Source organism: Poecilia mexicana, unplaced genomic scaffold (assembly GCF_051168715.1).
Source record: "Poecilia mexicana isolate PSO_F unplaced genomic scaffold, ASM5116871v1 scaffold_19, whole genome shotgun sequence".
Classification (NCBI taxonomy): Eukaryota; Metazoa; Chordata; class Actinopteri; order Cyprinodontiformes; family Poeciliidae; genus Poecilia; species Poecilia mexicana.
In genome coordinates, this window is record NW_028263388.1 from 20,077,418 (window position 1) to 20,094,317 (window position 16,900).

The 16,900-nt window shown below is 38.5% G+C and overlaps 1 protein-coding gene across 2 annotated transcripts in view; it reads left to right on the forward strand.

Moving 5' to 3' along the window:
* vti1a (vesicle transport through interaction with t-SNAREs 1A) overlaps positions 1-16,044 on the forward strand; it is a 132,202-nt gene extending 116,158 nt beyond the window's left edge. For both annotated transcript variants that reach the window (XM_088000886.1, XM_088000885.1), the window contains exon 8: positions 14,479-16,044. Coding sequence is in view for 1 of the 2 variants with exons in the window: in XM_088000885.1 (XP_087857011.1) it covers positions 14,479-14,572 (94 nt within the window). In the remaining variant the exon portion in view is untranslated. The remainder of the gene's footprint in view (positions 1-14,478) is intronic.
* Positions 16,045-16,900: the final 856 nt, after the last annotated feature.

A 16,900-nucleotide genomic window follows, 5' to 3' on the forward strand; every position in this document is an offset into this window, starting at 1 on the left:
GCAATTAGCAGGACCAAATATATTAATAGTTTCCAACTTATAAAACCACATAAACAATTTGTTTGCAAAGTAGTTCTTTAAGATACTGATTGATATATTGCAACATACTCGCACATTTCAGCAGATGTGGGTTGAACTTAATGAAATATTGAAAGAATATTGATGGTCACCTAAACCTTCCCATATCTACAGTCATAGAATAAATTAAAAATGCAACTTTGACATACAAGGCTGGACACGAATCCAAGTTTTTCTTTTCCCACCATTTACAGTGAGGAGGATGGAAAGGGAGTCCATGCTCACTAATAGAGAACTGCAGCAAAAAATCACAACTTGTGGTCAGTGAATCTACCAAACCATTTATTTTAAGACCTGGCATCAACAAGTTAGGACAGTGTTGTAGACAAAAGACAATATCTTTTGTCTTTTGTCTACAAAAGACTTGCAGCTTATCTAAGCTGCAAGTCTGTTAATGCATAGACATAGGCTAGTCAGGAAGACAAGGATTTGAGTTGAAGTATGAATAAAGGAGTTTGTATAGCAGCCCACATCCTGAAATTACCTCTTTTTTCTCTTAGAGCAACTAACCTTTGTCACCACAAGGTTAGGTTTATAAAGAGTTAACAGGTTCAGAGTTCCCCAATAACATTAATAACCCTTATGACTGAGATCATTCAAACCCCTTTGTGCAAACTTCATGCAATTGGGCCATTAAGTACCCTAGAGACTGTTGTCTCAAAAGGCGTACCTTTAAATTCCTGCATGAATAATAATGTTAACTTGCTCCAAATGAACTCCCTCCTTCTTATATATGTGAGTCGAGCTCTTTGCGTCCTCATGAGATATCACAACAGGATTTTGCAAATATGATTTGCCTCTTTTATTTCCAAATGTCCCAGAGCAACCCAGATGCCCCTTGACTTTTGAACTGTGGTTCACAGGAAAAGCAGAGGTGAAGCAGCAATCTGCATCTCTCATGGCGCTTCACGCCCACGCTGTAGCTGAGATGGAAAGATAGCATGCCACATGAGTTTACTTCTAAAACAAAGAGGAAGAAAATCTTTGTCGATAAACTCCAGCTATCATCATCGGCCCCTTCAAATTCTTTTCGTTTTATTCCCCCAACCTTTTTTCCCTTTTTTTAATGGTCGCTTTTATTATTTTCTTTTTTTTTTCTTTTTTTTAGTTTCAGCAGATGATTGACTCTGCAAGGATGCAAGCCCTGATTAGCAGGGCTTCAGAGCTCAGAGTCTATTGATCAGGCCTCCAGAGCACTAAGCAAATGTAGCTGGAGAAACCAGTCGATATTGCTGTTTCTTCAACAATCCCAGTCACAGTGGTGGCTTCCCCCGCACAACCACGATTGCTTCTTTTCAGGGATTGAGAGAAAAGGGGAGATTTGTGTCTATTGCAGATCGTTGTCTTATTTAAACTTATTTGTGCACACTTACTTTGTGATTTCTCTCCTCCAGGTGACTCTATTTTTTCTAAACTATAACTATTTTATGCTCTGGAAATGGAAAATATTCTTAAATTAGGTGAATATAATAAATGTTTCCTGCCTCCTCAAGTTTAGTCTAATCCACCACATAAGCTCCATATCAGTAGCCTTGTAACTCTTGGGTCTTTCTCATCTCTGAGTCTAGGGAAGCTTGTCTGCAAATTTAATGGAACAGCATGGATTATTTAGTCTGACTAAAGTCTACCTTGTAGTGTCAAATGGGGGATTGTAAAATGACATTATACCCCTACATCTTCTTCCTTTACTGCACTCCTACTGGCTGGATAAAATGATCTGTGGCTGTTAAATGTGCATTACATTTGTACATTTGTTCTGTGTCATTTTTGTCTAGGTTGTGAGATTTTCTCCACCAAATTGCCTCCACGAACATGCAAAGTTGCGTTTGCGTTCATAAAAATGAACAAAGTCATGATTCAGACTCGTTCGAATCTGTTCAAACTCAAAGGCGTCGTTCCAAACTCGCATGAATTTGATCAAAATCACAAGTGCCAGTTTAAAAATCAGTTCAGATGTGCAGGAATCAAGCCGAGTTGAAATGAACCAATTCACTGCTATTCTTCTGAATTGGCATGAACTTATTCAAATTCACTGGAATCAGTTAAAATGTGTTGGCTTTAACTTAAAGCTAATACAAATCTATTTAAACTCCCAACAGTTAGTTCAAATATACAAAAAAAACAAAAACACAGCAATCTGTGAAGACATGGTAGCTTTTTTTTATTTCTTTTTTAACACCTCCTGGTCTGTTTTGATATTTGAATGGATGGAAAAAGCACAAAAAAGTAGTTAAATATCACAACAAAATGTTTGGAAAAAGTATTAGCAGGGGAAGGTTTTTAGTAATGTGAACACTTTATTTAAAAAGACCATTGAAATGAGTCTTTATTGATGAAAGTTACAAGCTAAAGTAGAAGAGATTTTTGTTTTGTGAATGACTCTCTGTCTGAATCTTAATTAATCCACTAGTATTCTCAAATAGCACCACCATTGCAAAGCCATTTTTCCTTCTATTGGGACTTCCTTCTCAAAGAAGCAACTGGTAACATGGTACTACTGAAGAATCCAGTTGAAGTACATAATAAAGTTTACACAGTCGAGAATTGGCCAGCATCGGATTTTTTTTTTTTTGCATTTGTTTAAAACAACCAGTGTGTGTGGGTGTGTGTATTTGAGTGGCTTAACTTAGTGTGTGCCGGTGGGCAATAAAACGTCATGGTATGTGCAGAGACACATGAAGCAAAAACCACATGGGACTTGAAGCAAATATTTAGATTTTATGAAAGCAAACAAGCAACATTTACAGGATCTTTGTTACCCGTTTATAAAAAGAAGAAAATACAGAAACAAACATAAATACTAATGTCCTCATCTTTCTCATGGAAGCTTAAATAGACTGGATTTGTTGTGACCAAAGAGTTTAAACCATTTATCTCAAGCTGGGATCTTTTTTTTTTTTTCTTTTTCCTGGAAAAACAGTTTTAGGCACCTTGTGAATTAAAGCTTTGGAGATAAAGTATATGAACTTTCATTTAAGAAAGAAGATAACTCCAGCAATTAAACCAGCAATTTAACCCCTGAAAAGAAAAATGAGCTGAAAGTTTTAATTTCACATATTGGTTCAGCGTTTTATTAACTGGCTTTAAGACGTTTCAAACAAGAGTGCTGGTTTGAGGTGTCCAAGCACGGATTCACATTGTCTGTCTGTAAAAAAAAAGCCAGCAAAAGAAAAGCAGCTCCGACAAGTTATCTTGGAAAAAAGTTAAAAGTTTAGCATGGCGTTAACTCGATTTATGTACGTTAATGACATTTCGACACTGAACAAACAGCAAAAATTTATTGAAGTCATAGGTTTTTGGAGGCCTGCAGCTGTAATGGGTAATATTTTATTTTCTTTCACCTTTTTTCGCCGTGGCCAGAAATCGGATCTGCAGCTGGCCCCCGGCCCTCGTGGAATGTATACAAGTGGGATTTAGGGTCGTTTTTTTATGGGGTAACCTTAGCACATGGTGCAAAATGTCAGTTTTCAACAGTTTAACAAAGTTTTGTTTATTATTTTTAAATTTAACATTCAAACATGTGCTCAGATTTATTTTAGAAGACTGCGCTTTTATGAATCAAATCATGTTAAGTTATTTTAAAAATGCAATAAAACAAAATACCTTTCAGCTTTTTCGGATTTTTCACAGGATCACATTTTTATGGCATTTGCATTTGGCAGGTTGGGCTTTAGAAAATCTTACGAAACGAGGCGTAAACACAAAACAAAGTTAACTTCTTCATACAAGTCATAAATGTATCCGTTCTTTTCATTCAACATGAATTTAATAATGACTATCGATGTTTAAGAAGGCCCTGCGACAGACTGGCGACCTGTCCAGGGTGTACCCCGCCTCTCACCCGGAACGTGAGCTGGAGATAGGCACCAGCACCCCTCCCGACCCCACTGAGGGACAAGGGTGAAGGAAAATGGATGGATGGATGGATGGATGTTTAAGAAGGAACTCTTACCCCATATAGTTTAGTTTTTTACTGAATTAACTCTACTTTCTTGTTTCCATTGGGTGAAAGCAGTTGCAACACAACAGAGAAGCACTAATCAATTGGACAGAGAGATGTTGGCCATTTTTCTCATTGTTTGAAATGTATTTTATTATTATTATTATTATTATTATTCATTAAGTGCACCAAAACCAAGAATTCCCAATATTTTCAGTCTGTAAATCCATCATACAACTGTGTTGGACAATTAGGGCCATTGTAGAGAGAAGAAAAATTGACAAAAACAACATTTGAGTAAATTTCCACTACTCTCTGATGTCTAAAAGTTATAAATTGCAAGAGTAAAATTACAATTTCCTATGATTAAAGGCTTAAATTTAAATAGATGTGCATTCTGGATCTCACACCAGGTTTATAGTGAGTCCGCACTCTGGAGATTTTGTTCTGACACATGAAAAGAACCCGACTCTACTACTTCCTCTTTGAAAAACTCAAATCAATTCTCGCAACTTCTAGCGCAAAATGTGTAGTTTTTAAAAACCTTCTGATTTTTTTTTCTTTCAAATTCTTGACTTCACAGTATCTTATTATATAATACATTTTTGTAATTGTATGCATTTTAATCATAAAAGCTTTAGTTTTGGGAGAACAGCTAAGATTTTTATTGTAAATACATGAATTTAATCTCAAAACTGAAGTTCTTTGGAACTTTACTCCTCCTTGACCAATTTAAATATTTTTCTATTATCTACAATTTCCATAACCAACAGCATGCACTTTAATGTATGACTTGCAATCGTCTTTTAGTGCCTTTATTTTCTGTCTTATTCAAACCTGCTGGCTCTGACAAGAAACCTTCATCAGACCTTGATTTCTTTGTTTTATAGTCTCGAGAAATAAAGTTGGAATCAGTTGATCAGATGTGATCCACCAATCGGCATCAGCCAGGAGAAACCCGATCAGTGACTTAAAAAAATACCTGTGTTGTTGAGATTTTCTTTGAGTATCTCACCAACTAAGGATAATGGGACTATCTTTCTCCAAATAGACTACTATCTCCCTTAAATGCTAACTAAGATGCTGCACAGTCTTATTTCAGGATGCTCTATTCAGAAAATGACAGTTAATCAATATGGCATGCCTTCATAAAATACAAATCTACTTAAAAATACATGCTGCTATCATCTTACAGCCTAAACAGGGAACAATAGAAAAGGAGAAAAATTAGAGAAGGTCAACCAAGAAGGGCTTTCTGTTGAAAGAACAGAAAGTAAGCAGAAGGTGTGAGGGAGGGGACATAAAGATGAGACAACTGTGCACCAGAAGAGAAAAGACAGAAGAAGGTGAGGGTTCAGGAAGGTTAGCTGTCATGGGACTGATCTGTGTGTGTTTGGAGCTTTGAAAGCCACCTGCGCCGAGACCAGAATGAGGGAAAAGTTGCAGCAGAAACACAAAATTGCTGCCGGCAAGAAAAGTTCTTAAAAATTCCAGAAACAGTTGCAACATATTCCTCTTTCCTCTTTCACCCATTTCAGTTTCCTCTTTCCATCTCTTTTTCCCCCCTCTTTTAATCCCTTATCTCATCTTTTGCATATGCGTTCCTGCCTCCCACTCTGAATTTACACCGTCTTTCTGCTAACTTTCTCCATCTGTCCCCATTCCCGTTCTCCTTGCACTACTTCTCCAGCAGACTGCTGAATCCCAGTCTAGCCTTGTACTGCTGCTGCTACCGCTGCTGGCCGTGGTTGTTAGCAGCCAAATAAAAAATGGATGAACTGCTAAAGCTCTGGTGCTATTTTCCTGCCTTTAGTTAGAAGGAAAAGGAGGAAAGTGGGAGACGGGCAAGGAAAGAATGAGGCCATGTCTTCCTTATTAAAACCTGACCAATTAGTTTTTTATATACTCTTATCAGTAATTTTAAAGGAACCTCTGGTATTATTTTTATTTTACTAAAATTTAGCTGTAAATTATTATGATCCATTAGTTTAGAAATGTTTTATTTGCATATATTGTTTGCTTTCATCAGAGGAGTTGCTTTCTGTGTTCAGAATCTGAACCACACCTATGCGCTGAAACAAAAGTATTGCTCTTTGGTTTGGATGCATTAACTGATGGAAGATGATGATTGTGGTTCTTTCCAGACAGAGGAAGCAAAAACAAAGTTTTAAGAGGTTGTTTTAAAAGGCAACTCTATTTTTGCAAGAGAGAGCAAGACTTTTAGCAGGTAACAGTAAGGCTGAAGGAAATTGTTTTATCCTTTAGTCATTTCAGCCTCTCAAATACCACCGGACCGATCTTTATCCTGTACACACAGAGATTTTTGTTGAAGTAAGGCTAGCCTCACTAACTGTGCTTGTAGATGCTAAAGACCATTTAAAATGCAGGTTGAACATTTTTCACTTTTTTTATGGGGTGCTGTGGTGGCGCAGGGGCAAAGCATAACCCATGTATTGAGGCCTTAGTCCTCATGCCGGTGGTCGCAGGTTCGATTCCCGGCCTGGTGACATTTGCCCCATGTCTTCCCTCTCTCTCATAACCCTCCTTCCTGTCAAACTATTTTCAAAATAAAGGCCACTAGAGCCAACAAGAAAAACCTTAAAAAAAAAAAAAATTTCATGATTTGGTTCTGTTATACAGGCTCACTGACAGCATAAGGGTAGAAAAAAATATTTAAAATTATAGTTCTTAAAGAGAAATCAACTAAAATCGTGACCATCAGGTTTGGGCTTTACAAAAGCTCAGAAATCGGGAACAAAAATTTGACTTCTGTACCTCAAATTAGGAAAGTGATTCAGCACAACAGTTAGCTTTTTTAAATCAAATATATATTTCATTATTGTTCTTATTATTCTAAATGTTTACATGTTCTTTTCTTTAAAAAATGTATTTAAATTCCTTCCACCGCTGCATGACGGCCTATAATAAAAGCTCTTTGCTGTACAGTCGGTATATAAGTGTTGGTCTGTGCAGCCTCTTAAATGTTGTTTTTCTTTGGGGAATTGCATGGTGTTGGGGTCTTCTTTAAATAATTACAGTAAACAGCGTCCAATTAAAGACCTACTTTAACGCCGTGTAAGTGTGTATGTGTGTGTGTGTAGATGTTTGGGGGGGGAGCAAAAAAATCACCATTTATCTTTAACACCCCCTTGGGGGCAGTAGGCTGAGCATACATAGCGGGATCAGATCTCTCCTACAAACAAGTCAAGTCATTATCTCTGGTCTGCAGAATGAACTTGATCCAACTTTCCTGAACGCTTCGGCCTTCCCGTTTCTCGTTACGTTCGCGTGTTTCAAACGTTGCCCGTTTTTCTGCCTAGCCGGAGCGATCGCAGGCCCATCTCAGCCCTTTGTTTCATCATATTTCAGTCTGCGGTTTCAGGCTCCGTGTGTGTTTGAGAGTGTGTGGAAGCCTCAGACAAAGGGAGTCGGTGTGTGAATATTAGGGAGCACATGTGCTTCTACAATGAAACATTTATTTGAATTAGTTTCGTTTTAACAAGTCGGGGCGTTACTAAGACTTACCCCCACCAGTGCTCCACCTCCATGTCCATCACTCAAACCATTTGTGAACACATTGATCCTTGCCTCCTTTTCCCATTTCTCCCCTCCTCCTCCTCCTCCTCTTCCTCCTCCTTGTCTTCCTTGCTGTATATTCCCAGGGTTTGCAAGGAGGAGAGCCAGAATGGCTCAGACAGCCATTGATTTTTATTTTATTGGTCTACTTGTGGAAAGAGGACGGATAAGGGAGGGCCTGAGAGATGCAACTCTGCTGCTAAGTTTGCTCGTACTGAAGTGTGTGTGTGTGTGTGTGTGTGTGTGTGTGTGTGTGTGTGTGTGTGTGTGTGTGTGTGTGTGTGTTTGAAGGTGGGTTGGGCCTGTCTGCTTATGTCTGTCTCACCGCCATTGTTTTTGTTTTGGGGTAGGGGTGTTATCTATCCGTCTGAAAATTATGTGTGTGTTTTTGTTTTTGTGTGCATGTCCAGCCACCTCAGAGAGCCATCAAAAGCAGACTGTACAAGTGTACTGTGTGCCCACCGTTGTGTGTTTTCCATGTGTACACACACACATGTGTGTCATTTGAGGAGCTGGGGAATCTGGGGTGCTGATGGAGCTGGCACCAGGGACTTGGACCCAAACACACACACACACACATGCGCGCGCACAGCTGAGGTGTATCCCGGTGCTCATTAAAGCTGGTAATAAGGCTGTGCTGCTGAAAGAGGAGGGAAAAAAACAGGCGAAGGAAGGAAGGGAGGGAGGAAGAGGATGGGAATGGAGAAAAGGGGAGGAAAAAAAGGGAGATTTTAAATTTTAATAACACTGGTACGATTTTGTAAATCTTTCCTGACAGAAAAGTCCTCATTATTTTCATCTGTCTCTGAGGAGCCTCTCCTCCAGCTTTGCCTCCTCGGGTAAACGGACCTTTCTCTCTTTACCTCTCTTTTTTCCCCCGATCTTCGGCTCTGCGTTTCTCCCCTCACTCTCCACCTCTCTGCTTCACCCCTCCGCTCTTTCGTGTTTTTCCATTTCCAGCTCCTTTATTGTCCATCTCTTTTCCTTTCTCTGCTCTGTCGCTGATCATTTCCACTCTCTGTGACCGTCTCTCCTACATCGCATTTCCATCCAGTTAGGTGTTTCCGCTCCGGTTACCTGGAGAGGAGCAGTGACGAGAGCCAATAGGATAGCCAGGACCCTGCGCTCTTATTGGCTGTCACTTTACAGTTACTGCTCTGCTCTTTCAGTCAGAGATGCTGTAAATTTGCTGTTAGGTCATAAACATTATACATAGTCATATTTAATAAATTTGAATATTGTTGAAAAGTTTACTAACTCCATTCACTAAATGAAAGACTTTCTTTAACAAATATTTCACTATAAGAGTACAAAAGTAAAACCTTTATAAAGAATTGGATATTTATTAGTTTTAAATATTTTCTCCTGGCTAGAAGCCTTAAATAGTATTCACAAAATCAACAGGCACTGAACAAATTGCCCACATTATATCATTTAAATGAATAAAACTTCAGAATTAAATGATGAATTTATTCAAATTTTACATAGAATACTTTAAAAACTTCAATTAACAGTTTTAACAAGAAAACACGACATAAACATGAAGAAATGATGATTTCAAGCTGGGTTGAAAAGGAAGAGGTGGGCCATAAGAGGGCATCCCTGAGATGACATCATCATGATGGGGTTTTTATGCTTTTGTCAGCGTCAAATGGTTGAAAGTGGAGTTGATTAATACCGTTTTTAACTTGTCATATTAAACATCCATCTCCAAATAGGGAAATAAAAATTATTTTATTCAGTTATTTATTTTTACAAAAAAAAAAGAAATAGCAGGTTCTTGAGTCGACATGAATTTTGTGAAATAAATAGTTGAAACCACTTTAGCAGAATTTTATTCATTTATTTAATGAACGTTTTTGATCTACCCTGTCACAGAAAAAGATATCAGTGCTTTTGTTTTGTTCACTCATTTTGCAACAAGCTTTTGTCGAAATCTTACTGAAGGAAACATTTGATCCAAAATGCCCCATTAAGATGCAACACGTGTAAAATGTTGACCATTACAGTTTATAAAATAAGAAACAAAGGCTTCTGATTGTAGTTTTTATCCTACAACAAACCATTTTAATTGAATGAATCACTACATGTCCTCTTTAGTGTCGTCGTCACTCTGATCTGGAAAACATGGTTCAGAAGCTCAATAATGCACAAACCGACACGTTGTGATTTGGGTTTCCAGTAGCTTAGCATCGTTGTAGGGATCTGAGTGGATGTGGGTCAGTGTGCACATCTGCACCCTTTGCATCAGTCACACATCCTCAGACCTCCGTCTCCCCCACCCCCACACAGACACACACTTCTCTCCCTCTGCCTTTATGTCAAGTGTCAAAACTGGAGGATGGATCCGGTTTGATAAGTTCTGTTCTGTCTGGCCACGTGTCAGGACAGGATCAACCACACAGTGGAGGAAAGCTGTGTTCACTTTCCTACCTCCCACTTTTTCTTTTCTTTTAATTCCTTACAGGGAGCGCTTAAAGGAAACATTTATCTATTTACCTATCAGATTGCATTCTAGTTGTTTCTGTTACAAATTCTAAATAACTTATCAATATCTACAGACTCATTGTCTGACACAAAGAGAAATAAGTCATATTTCCTCCTCCTTATTAGTTATGTCTCTAAACCTGTCACACCAACAAATTTTGCTGGACGATAAATTGTCCCAGAAGTTATTGCGATTAACGATGTTATCATTTTGAGACCATTTTCAAAATATGTAATGGCGATGGCATAATAATGTAAGTTGGTCCTCTCAAGGATCAATAAACTCTAATTTCCAGTGAACGTCCAATAGCAGAACTGGAAGACATTTTAAATATCCTAAATAAATAAATGAAACAAGCTAATTAAATAATAAAATGGGAACTGAAGTCTTTGTAAACACAGCAGACCATCACAAAAGGGTCTAGTTGAGACCAGGCACCAGACTGAAGCCGTTTGCCCTCCAGTCTTTAGTACAAAGAGAGACAGACACGAGAAAAACAATCGTGCAAATGGAAATTATTGAGCTCGTTTTAATTTATCATGCGATTAATTGATTTATTGCTAATTTCAACAGACTTTGCTGCCGCTGCTCATGTGACAGTGTAAGAACAATGGTTCTTTTGTTCATCATTTGTTTGTTTGGACGATTGTTCCCTTCTGTTCTGGATGTGTTGAGCTTGACGGGATTTTTACCTTTACTTCATTTTACTTTAGGACGGTTATGATGATGTGGCAGCAAGGCGGGGGGGGCGGGAAGGTTGCAACTGGGAACTGATTAGTTTCCCCACGACTCAAATAATCTTGAAAAGGTGGATGCAGAGTACGACCAAGAATCATATCCCCAACTCCAACATCTCTCTGTCCAGTTTCCCAGAGTTTGAAAAAGGAGTGGCAAAAGCAAACGAGGTGGATTAGCATTGCTCTCCAACAAAATATCATCTCTGCTGCCCGGATGTACAGTTAGATCTACAAAGTAAAGAACAAGCTGAAAGCTTCTCACGTCTTGCTTGATGTGCAGCGCAGCTCGGACGAGACGAAAAGAGGAATTCATAAAAACAATAATAATTCAACAGTATATTTGAAAGACGTGACATTAAGAAACATCCGTCCTCAATCTTCTAATAATTTCGAGTTTCGTTGTTCCACGTAAATGTAACAAACGATGAGCTCAAACATGAACCTCTATCCTTAAAGCCAATCAAACCCGAATCATCTGTTCTCTAATTAGACGTTTAGATTTTTAACTCGCCTTTCACTGTCCATTTAAGACGTTTAAAAATGGGGATTGAATTTGCACTTTTACCTTCCCTCAGCGGGGAAAGCTTTAATTGCCGATGTTTACATGATATATTTTTTTCAGCTTTGTATCTGTAAACAGATGTTCCTCCTCTGCACAGAGGCTCCTTACGTCAAAATGTGTGTTTATGGGTATTTTTTTTAATATACCCCTGGGACAGAAATAAATAATTAAACAAATTCCAGCCTTATCATATTCAGTGCAGCTTTGAACACTTGGGTTTTTGAAGTTATTCTCTGTGTTTTTTGCTGCCAAATAAGACTCCTCTAATAAACGCTGGTTTATTAGCGCTCTGCCTCCTCATCTGAATGGATAAAGCTAACGTCCTGTACAATTTATTTTTTTCCCACAGTAAGCTTTAAGTCACCCTGTTTTTATTTTGTTGTTGTTGGGGGTTTTTTAAACGAACACCACAAAGCAAGCTGGCTTCTCCCAAAGCATACACACACACACACACACACACACACACAAGACACGTGCTCCTCCGGGTATTTGGCTTGGATAAATAATCATTCTAAATAATGAATGTCAATTAATGGGGAGAGACGTGGCCTTGCTAAGCGTCCTCTGATGAGGGCTTCAGTGGGATCTCCTCCCCAGCTGCTTTCAGCCAATCACAGCGGCCTCCTCTAAACACCAGAGCCGGGTTTGCTCGTTGCAACTTCTCGATTACCGGTTCATATTTCACTGCAGCATCAGAATTATTCGCCGTTTTGTTTTTGGCGAGTGTGAAAATGCATTGCACCAGTTCGTATGAAAAGAACTTCAAATCTTTTTGTTTGATTTGTGTGTTTATTGGATAATAATCCGCCTCTAAATCCCTACCAAACCTCAAACATTATTTGTGGTGAGCTCTCTAATGTCCGGTGTCTTGTTTGTTTTAAAAAAAATAAATGAAGTTCAAGGCGATTGAGTTTAGTTTGTATATTCATCGATTAGGACGAGCGGAGCTGCATCTTTGCAGCTTTCTGCTTAAAACATTCCTCCGCAGTCATGGCTTTAGACTAATTGGCCTGCTGAATCTTTTGTGAGTCTGAGCTGGTGGAGTGTAGAAGGCCGCAAGCTCAGACTTGGACTTTAGAGGGTAGCAGGGTGACTGAGCAACCAGCCAGCTGGCCCCTCCTCTACCCTCACCGGTGATAAATGGCCGCGACACGGGCTATTCATCTCATGCTTAGAGAAGTGGACAGTACCCCCCACTGCATGGCGTCTCTCCTATCCCTCCACAAGTCAGCAAATGTGATAATTCTCTCATTTGTCAGATGCAGCGGAGGGTTGGGAATGTGTTTGTGTGAGCGCGAGCGTGTGCTTCTGCCACGGTTTCCCGCAGAGTCCTAAGACGTCTGGAAAAGCGCTGAATTGGCCTGTATTATTCTCCAAAAAATGAAAAATGTTTGAGCTTTTGGACTTTTTTCATTATTCCTTTTTTTTCTCCAAGAAAGAAAAATCTCAGTTTCTGAAAATCTGTGCAGTTTATCTATAATGTTTTAAGTGGCATCATTTATCTCTGCTTTAGGACATCTCAACTTCAGGTTTTAACTGTACGACTCGTAGGAGTTAAGGTCCACAGCTAAAGATCTATAAATTCATGGGACCCCAACTATAACTGCTTGTAACGGTCTAGTTCAAACTTTAAATATGCCTTAATATGCAGTAGTCCACACAGTGCAAACCTTCTTGGCAGTAGCTAATGTCTACTGTCTTTCTTATCTCTGCTCCTAGGAATACAACCAATCACAGCCAAGGAAAATAAAGGCAGCTTCTGGATTGGCTGCTTTGCAAAGGCCAGTCAGTAACATGTAAAGTAGCATAGCACTTCAATATTTCAGCATCCCAACCTCTGTTTTTTTTTTTTTTTATGTTTTAAATACGCATTACAAAAAGTCCCTCAAAGGAGCCAATTTTCTACAAATAACTTTGACACAGAAAATATCAAATATTTAACTGTATATAGGTGATGTTCACTGTAGGTTTTTTTGTTTGTTTTACTACAACCCGATAAAACACACACAGTGTCGTGAAGAAGTTTTCACACCACCTGAACTTTGTCAAGTCGCATTAAACCAACATAGAGCAAGATATAACTGTGAAGTGAACAAAACATAATTATAACCTTTTTCACATGAAAAAGCACTCCCACATCATAACACTGCCACTATCGTGTTCCACCATCGGGAGGGTGTGTTCAACATGAAGCTTGGTGGTGTTTTTAGACTTCTACAAAAACGTATCTATGTAGTTATTGACTAATATTTGACCTGAGCCGAATCAACAGCCAAATCTTTTCTATAAAGCCACTCATATTTTCCTTTCATTTCACAGTAGTGCACTGGGTTGTTGCTTTTTTTTTAACTATCATGTTTTATTATTTGATAAAGTGCTTATCTAAGATGGTTACAATGCCAGAAGACAATCCAAACAATTACTACCGTCCTGTCTGATCAGCATACGTTGTTTCATAATTTCTCTATAATAAAACCTCAACGTCTCAAGTTCAGCATGTTTGCGCTTCTGCTCTCCGGTTGTGTTGTGTTGGTTCAGAACCGCCTCGCTTTAGTTAAAATGGCACATTTTATTGTCCAAAAGGCTGGGTTGTTTTATGGTGAATTCCTTCAGTAATTCTGCGACTTTTATTACCTCCAGGAAACTCCTGAGCCACTTTTTCCACTTTACTGTGCAAATAAAGTTTTAGAGCCAGTTTGCAGTGTGTATATACTGATCTGTCACATTTGTTTATAAGTGTTTTGCTCTGTTTCAGAAGTGTACACACATTAGGGCAGCCTTCTTTTTACAGACACTACGCAGGAGTAAACACAGCAGATTTTTATTTTTTCTTTTCCCCGTTTTTCATTCAACTTTATGCAAGTTTTAATGTTCTCATAGCAGCGACCACAGAGTGATAAATACCTTGTATCCAAACCTCATGGTAACTATTAAACACAATAAGCCTCCAGTTGATTACTGGTCATTTAATTTGCACATAAACATGTGACTGTTTTACATGTTTACTGCTCTGTGTTGACACTGCATTAACTTCCCTTTCTCTCTCTCTCTCTCTCTCTCTCTCTCTCTCTCTCTCTCTCTCTCTCTCTCTCTGCAGGATCATCCAGAATCGCATCCTGGTCTTCGTCCTCGGAGGCATCATCCTTCTCACCATCATCTTGGCCATCTATTTAAATCTGCGAAGTCACTGATCTTCTACTGTGTACCCATACAAAAACACTCCACACCTCCCCCCCAACGCCTCTCAACGCAAATATAAACACACACACATATGCGTGATTAATAGCGACAACAGCGTTGTTCTGCTGTAATTAGGACAAATGGTACCCATGAATCATACTTTCCTAAGCCTGACAGGGAGCTTTTTTTCCATTTGACTTTCCTTTTTTCCTTCTGGTTTTGTTCCTTTTCTCCACTTTTCACGTCCCTTGCTTTTTCCTTTCTCTTTTCTTTTGTACTCAGGCCTTTTTTTTTTCTTTCTTTGTTTTACCATCTCTTGAGACAACAGTGGTGTGAAATGTTTTGTTTTTTTGTTTTTTTTCTGATGGGTAAAACTTTTCATGTCATCCTCGACGTCTCGTCTTGGAACCTGGAAGAAAATACAACTGTGTGCATTTTGCATAAGTATTTGGACACAGTTCTGCGCATGCATGCACACTTGCAACAGCTGCAGTCGTAAACTGCAGGCCCTCTGACTGTTGTATGTGGAGATGTGTAACTGTAGTATGTCAGAGCTTTGGTAACTTAATGAGTCAGCCATTTTTATGACGCAGAGAACAGCGCCTACAGAAAAGTCCTGCATTAAACCGCGCCGCAAAATACAAAAATCATTATTTTCAGGGCAGAATTTTGGTTCATACTATTTAAAAAAACAAACGTATAGTTTGGTTTATTGAAAGAAAGCTGCTTCAATTCAAGAACAAATGTTTGACAAATGTTTGAAGAGAGACTAAGGTTTTTAACCCGAAAGTGAGCCCACTCTTTAAAAATACTTAAAAGTTTCCATATTTGGTAAATTTTTCTCCCATCATAAATCATTACTCTGGACTTTGCAACTTTTTTTGTGTGAGAACATATGGCTTATATATGTATGTACTAACATTTAAATGTATGTCATGTATAGTGGTTTTGCTTTCATTGCAAGTGATTCTGTTACTATTTATTTAAGAATGCAGAGGTTTCAGTTTAAATATCTGTGATATAGCTGTATGATTTATTTTGTTTAAAGATTTCTTTCTTTTTTTTTCTGAATTAACATGAATTGTATTGCAGGACCAAAACAAACTGTGTTGGTTTTTAGTTGTTTTCGAGGTTCTTATGTTTTCTCTGTAAGCAGATCTTACCTGTAATGTTTGTTCTCTGTATTTCAGGACTGTCACAACACATGTTTCTGTTTATCAGCATCCAAACCGATGATATAATGTGGTTGCAGGTTCGTCTTCCCGTGTGGTTCTTATTGAATGTTTGGAAAATCTAAGCTTGTTTCACAAAAGTGTTCAAACTTCCTGAATTATCACCTTTTTGTCACATTTCAGCCACACACTTTATTGCGTTTCTGAGGATTGTATGAGATAGAACAACATAAAGTAATCCATAACGGTAAAATGGAAGGAAAATGATGCATTGTTTTCAAAAAGTTTTACAAATAAAAATCTGAAATGAATGGTGTTGTATCATGCTTGTCCTTGTTGAAGAAAAGCATGTCTCCAGCCTTCACAGAGCAACTTGATTTATGCTGAGATTTAGGTTGTTTTCACACTTGATAGTCGATGAGACTCGGTTCGATTGGGCACCAAAATTGCATCATTTGTTACCTTTTCAGCTTCTGCAGCTCACTTTCACACTGGACTGTGTCAAATGATCCAAACTAATAGAAAAATCTGTTCCCCTCCTCGCCTGTAGGGGGCGTTGCACCAAAAACCACAATATGAAAATTTCCAAAGCAAAACTTCCTTCTTCACAAAATGTAAATAAAACGAAGTAGCATCAGATTTCAGTGGTTGTAGGATTTCTCTAACGTCTTTTGTAAAAAAAAAAACACGAGCCATTTCTCCTGGTAGCGCTACACGCTCGCGTTTGCTTTGCTTGTATTTACCCAGAATGCCGTGTCCGATAGTTTGCTTCCTGCCTTTGGAGTGGTCTCTGATCCGCTTCCATTAGAACTGCACCAGAGTTCACTTCAACCAAACTGAGTTTTCAGGTGAATCAGAGTTCAGTTGCACATTCACAGCTCCCCAAACAAGACGGGTTGATTAAAGTGAACTAAACAAAGCTGGTGTGAATGCACCCTAAATGACAAACAGGTGAACCCTAATCTCTCTGAAGGCAGTTGCTTGCACTGGATTTTATTTAGGTGTGTTACACTAAAATGGGCTAAATATTAAAACAGGTTTTTCTTGTTATTATTTGTATAATATTCAGAACAATGCATCGTTTACCTTCCACCTCACAATCACATCACTTTGTGTTGATTTGACATAAAAACCTGATAAAACACACTGAGGTTTGTGGCAAAAAGT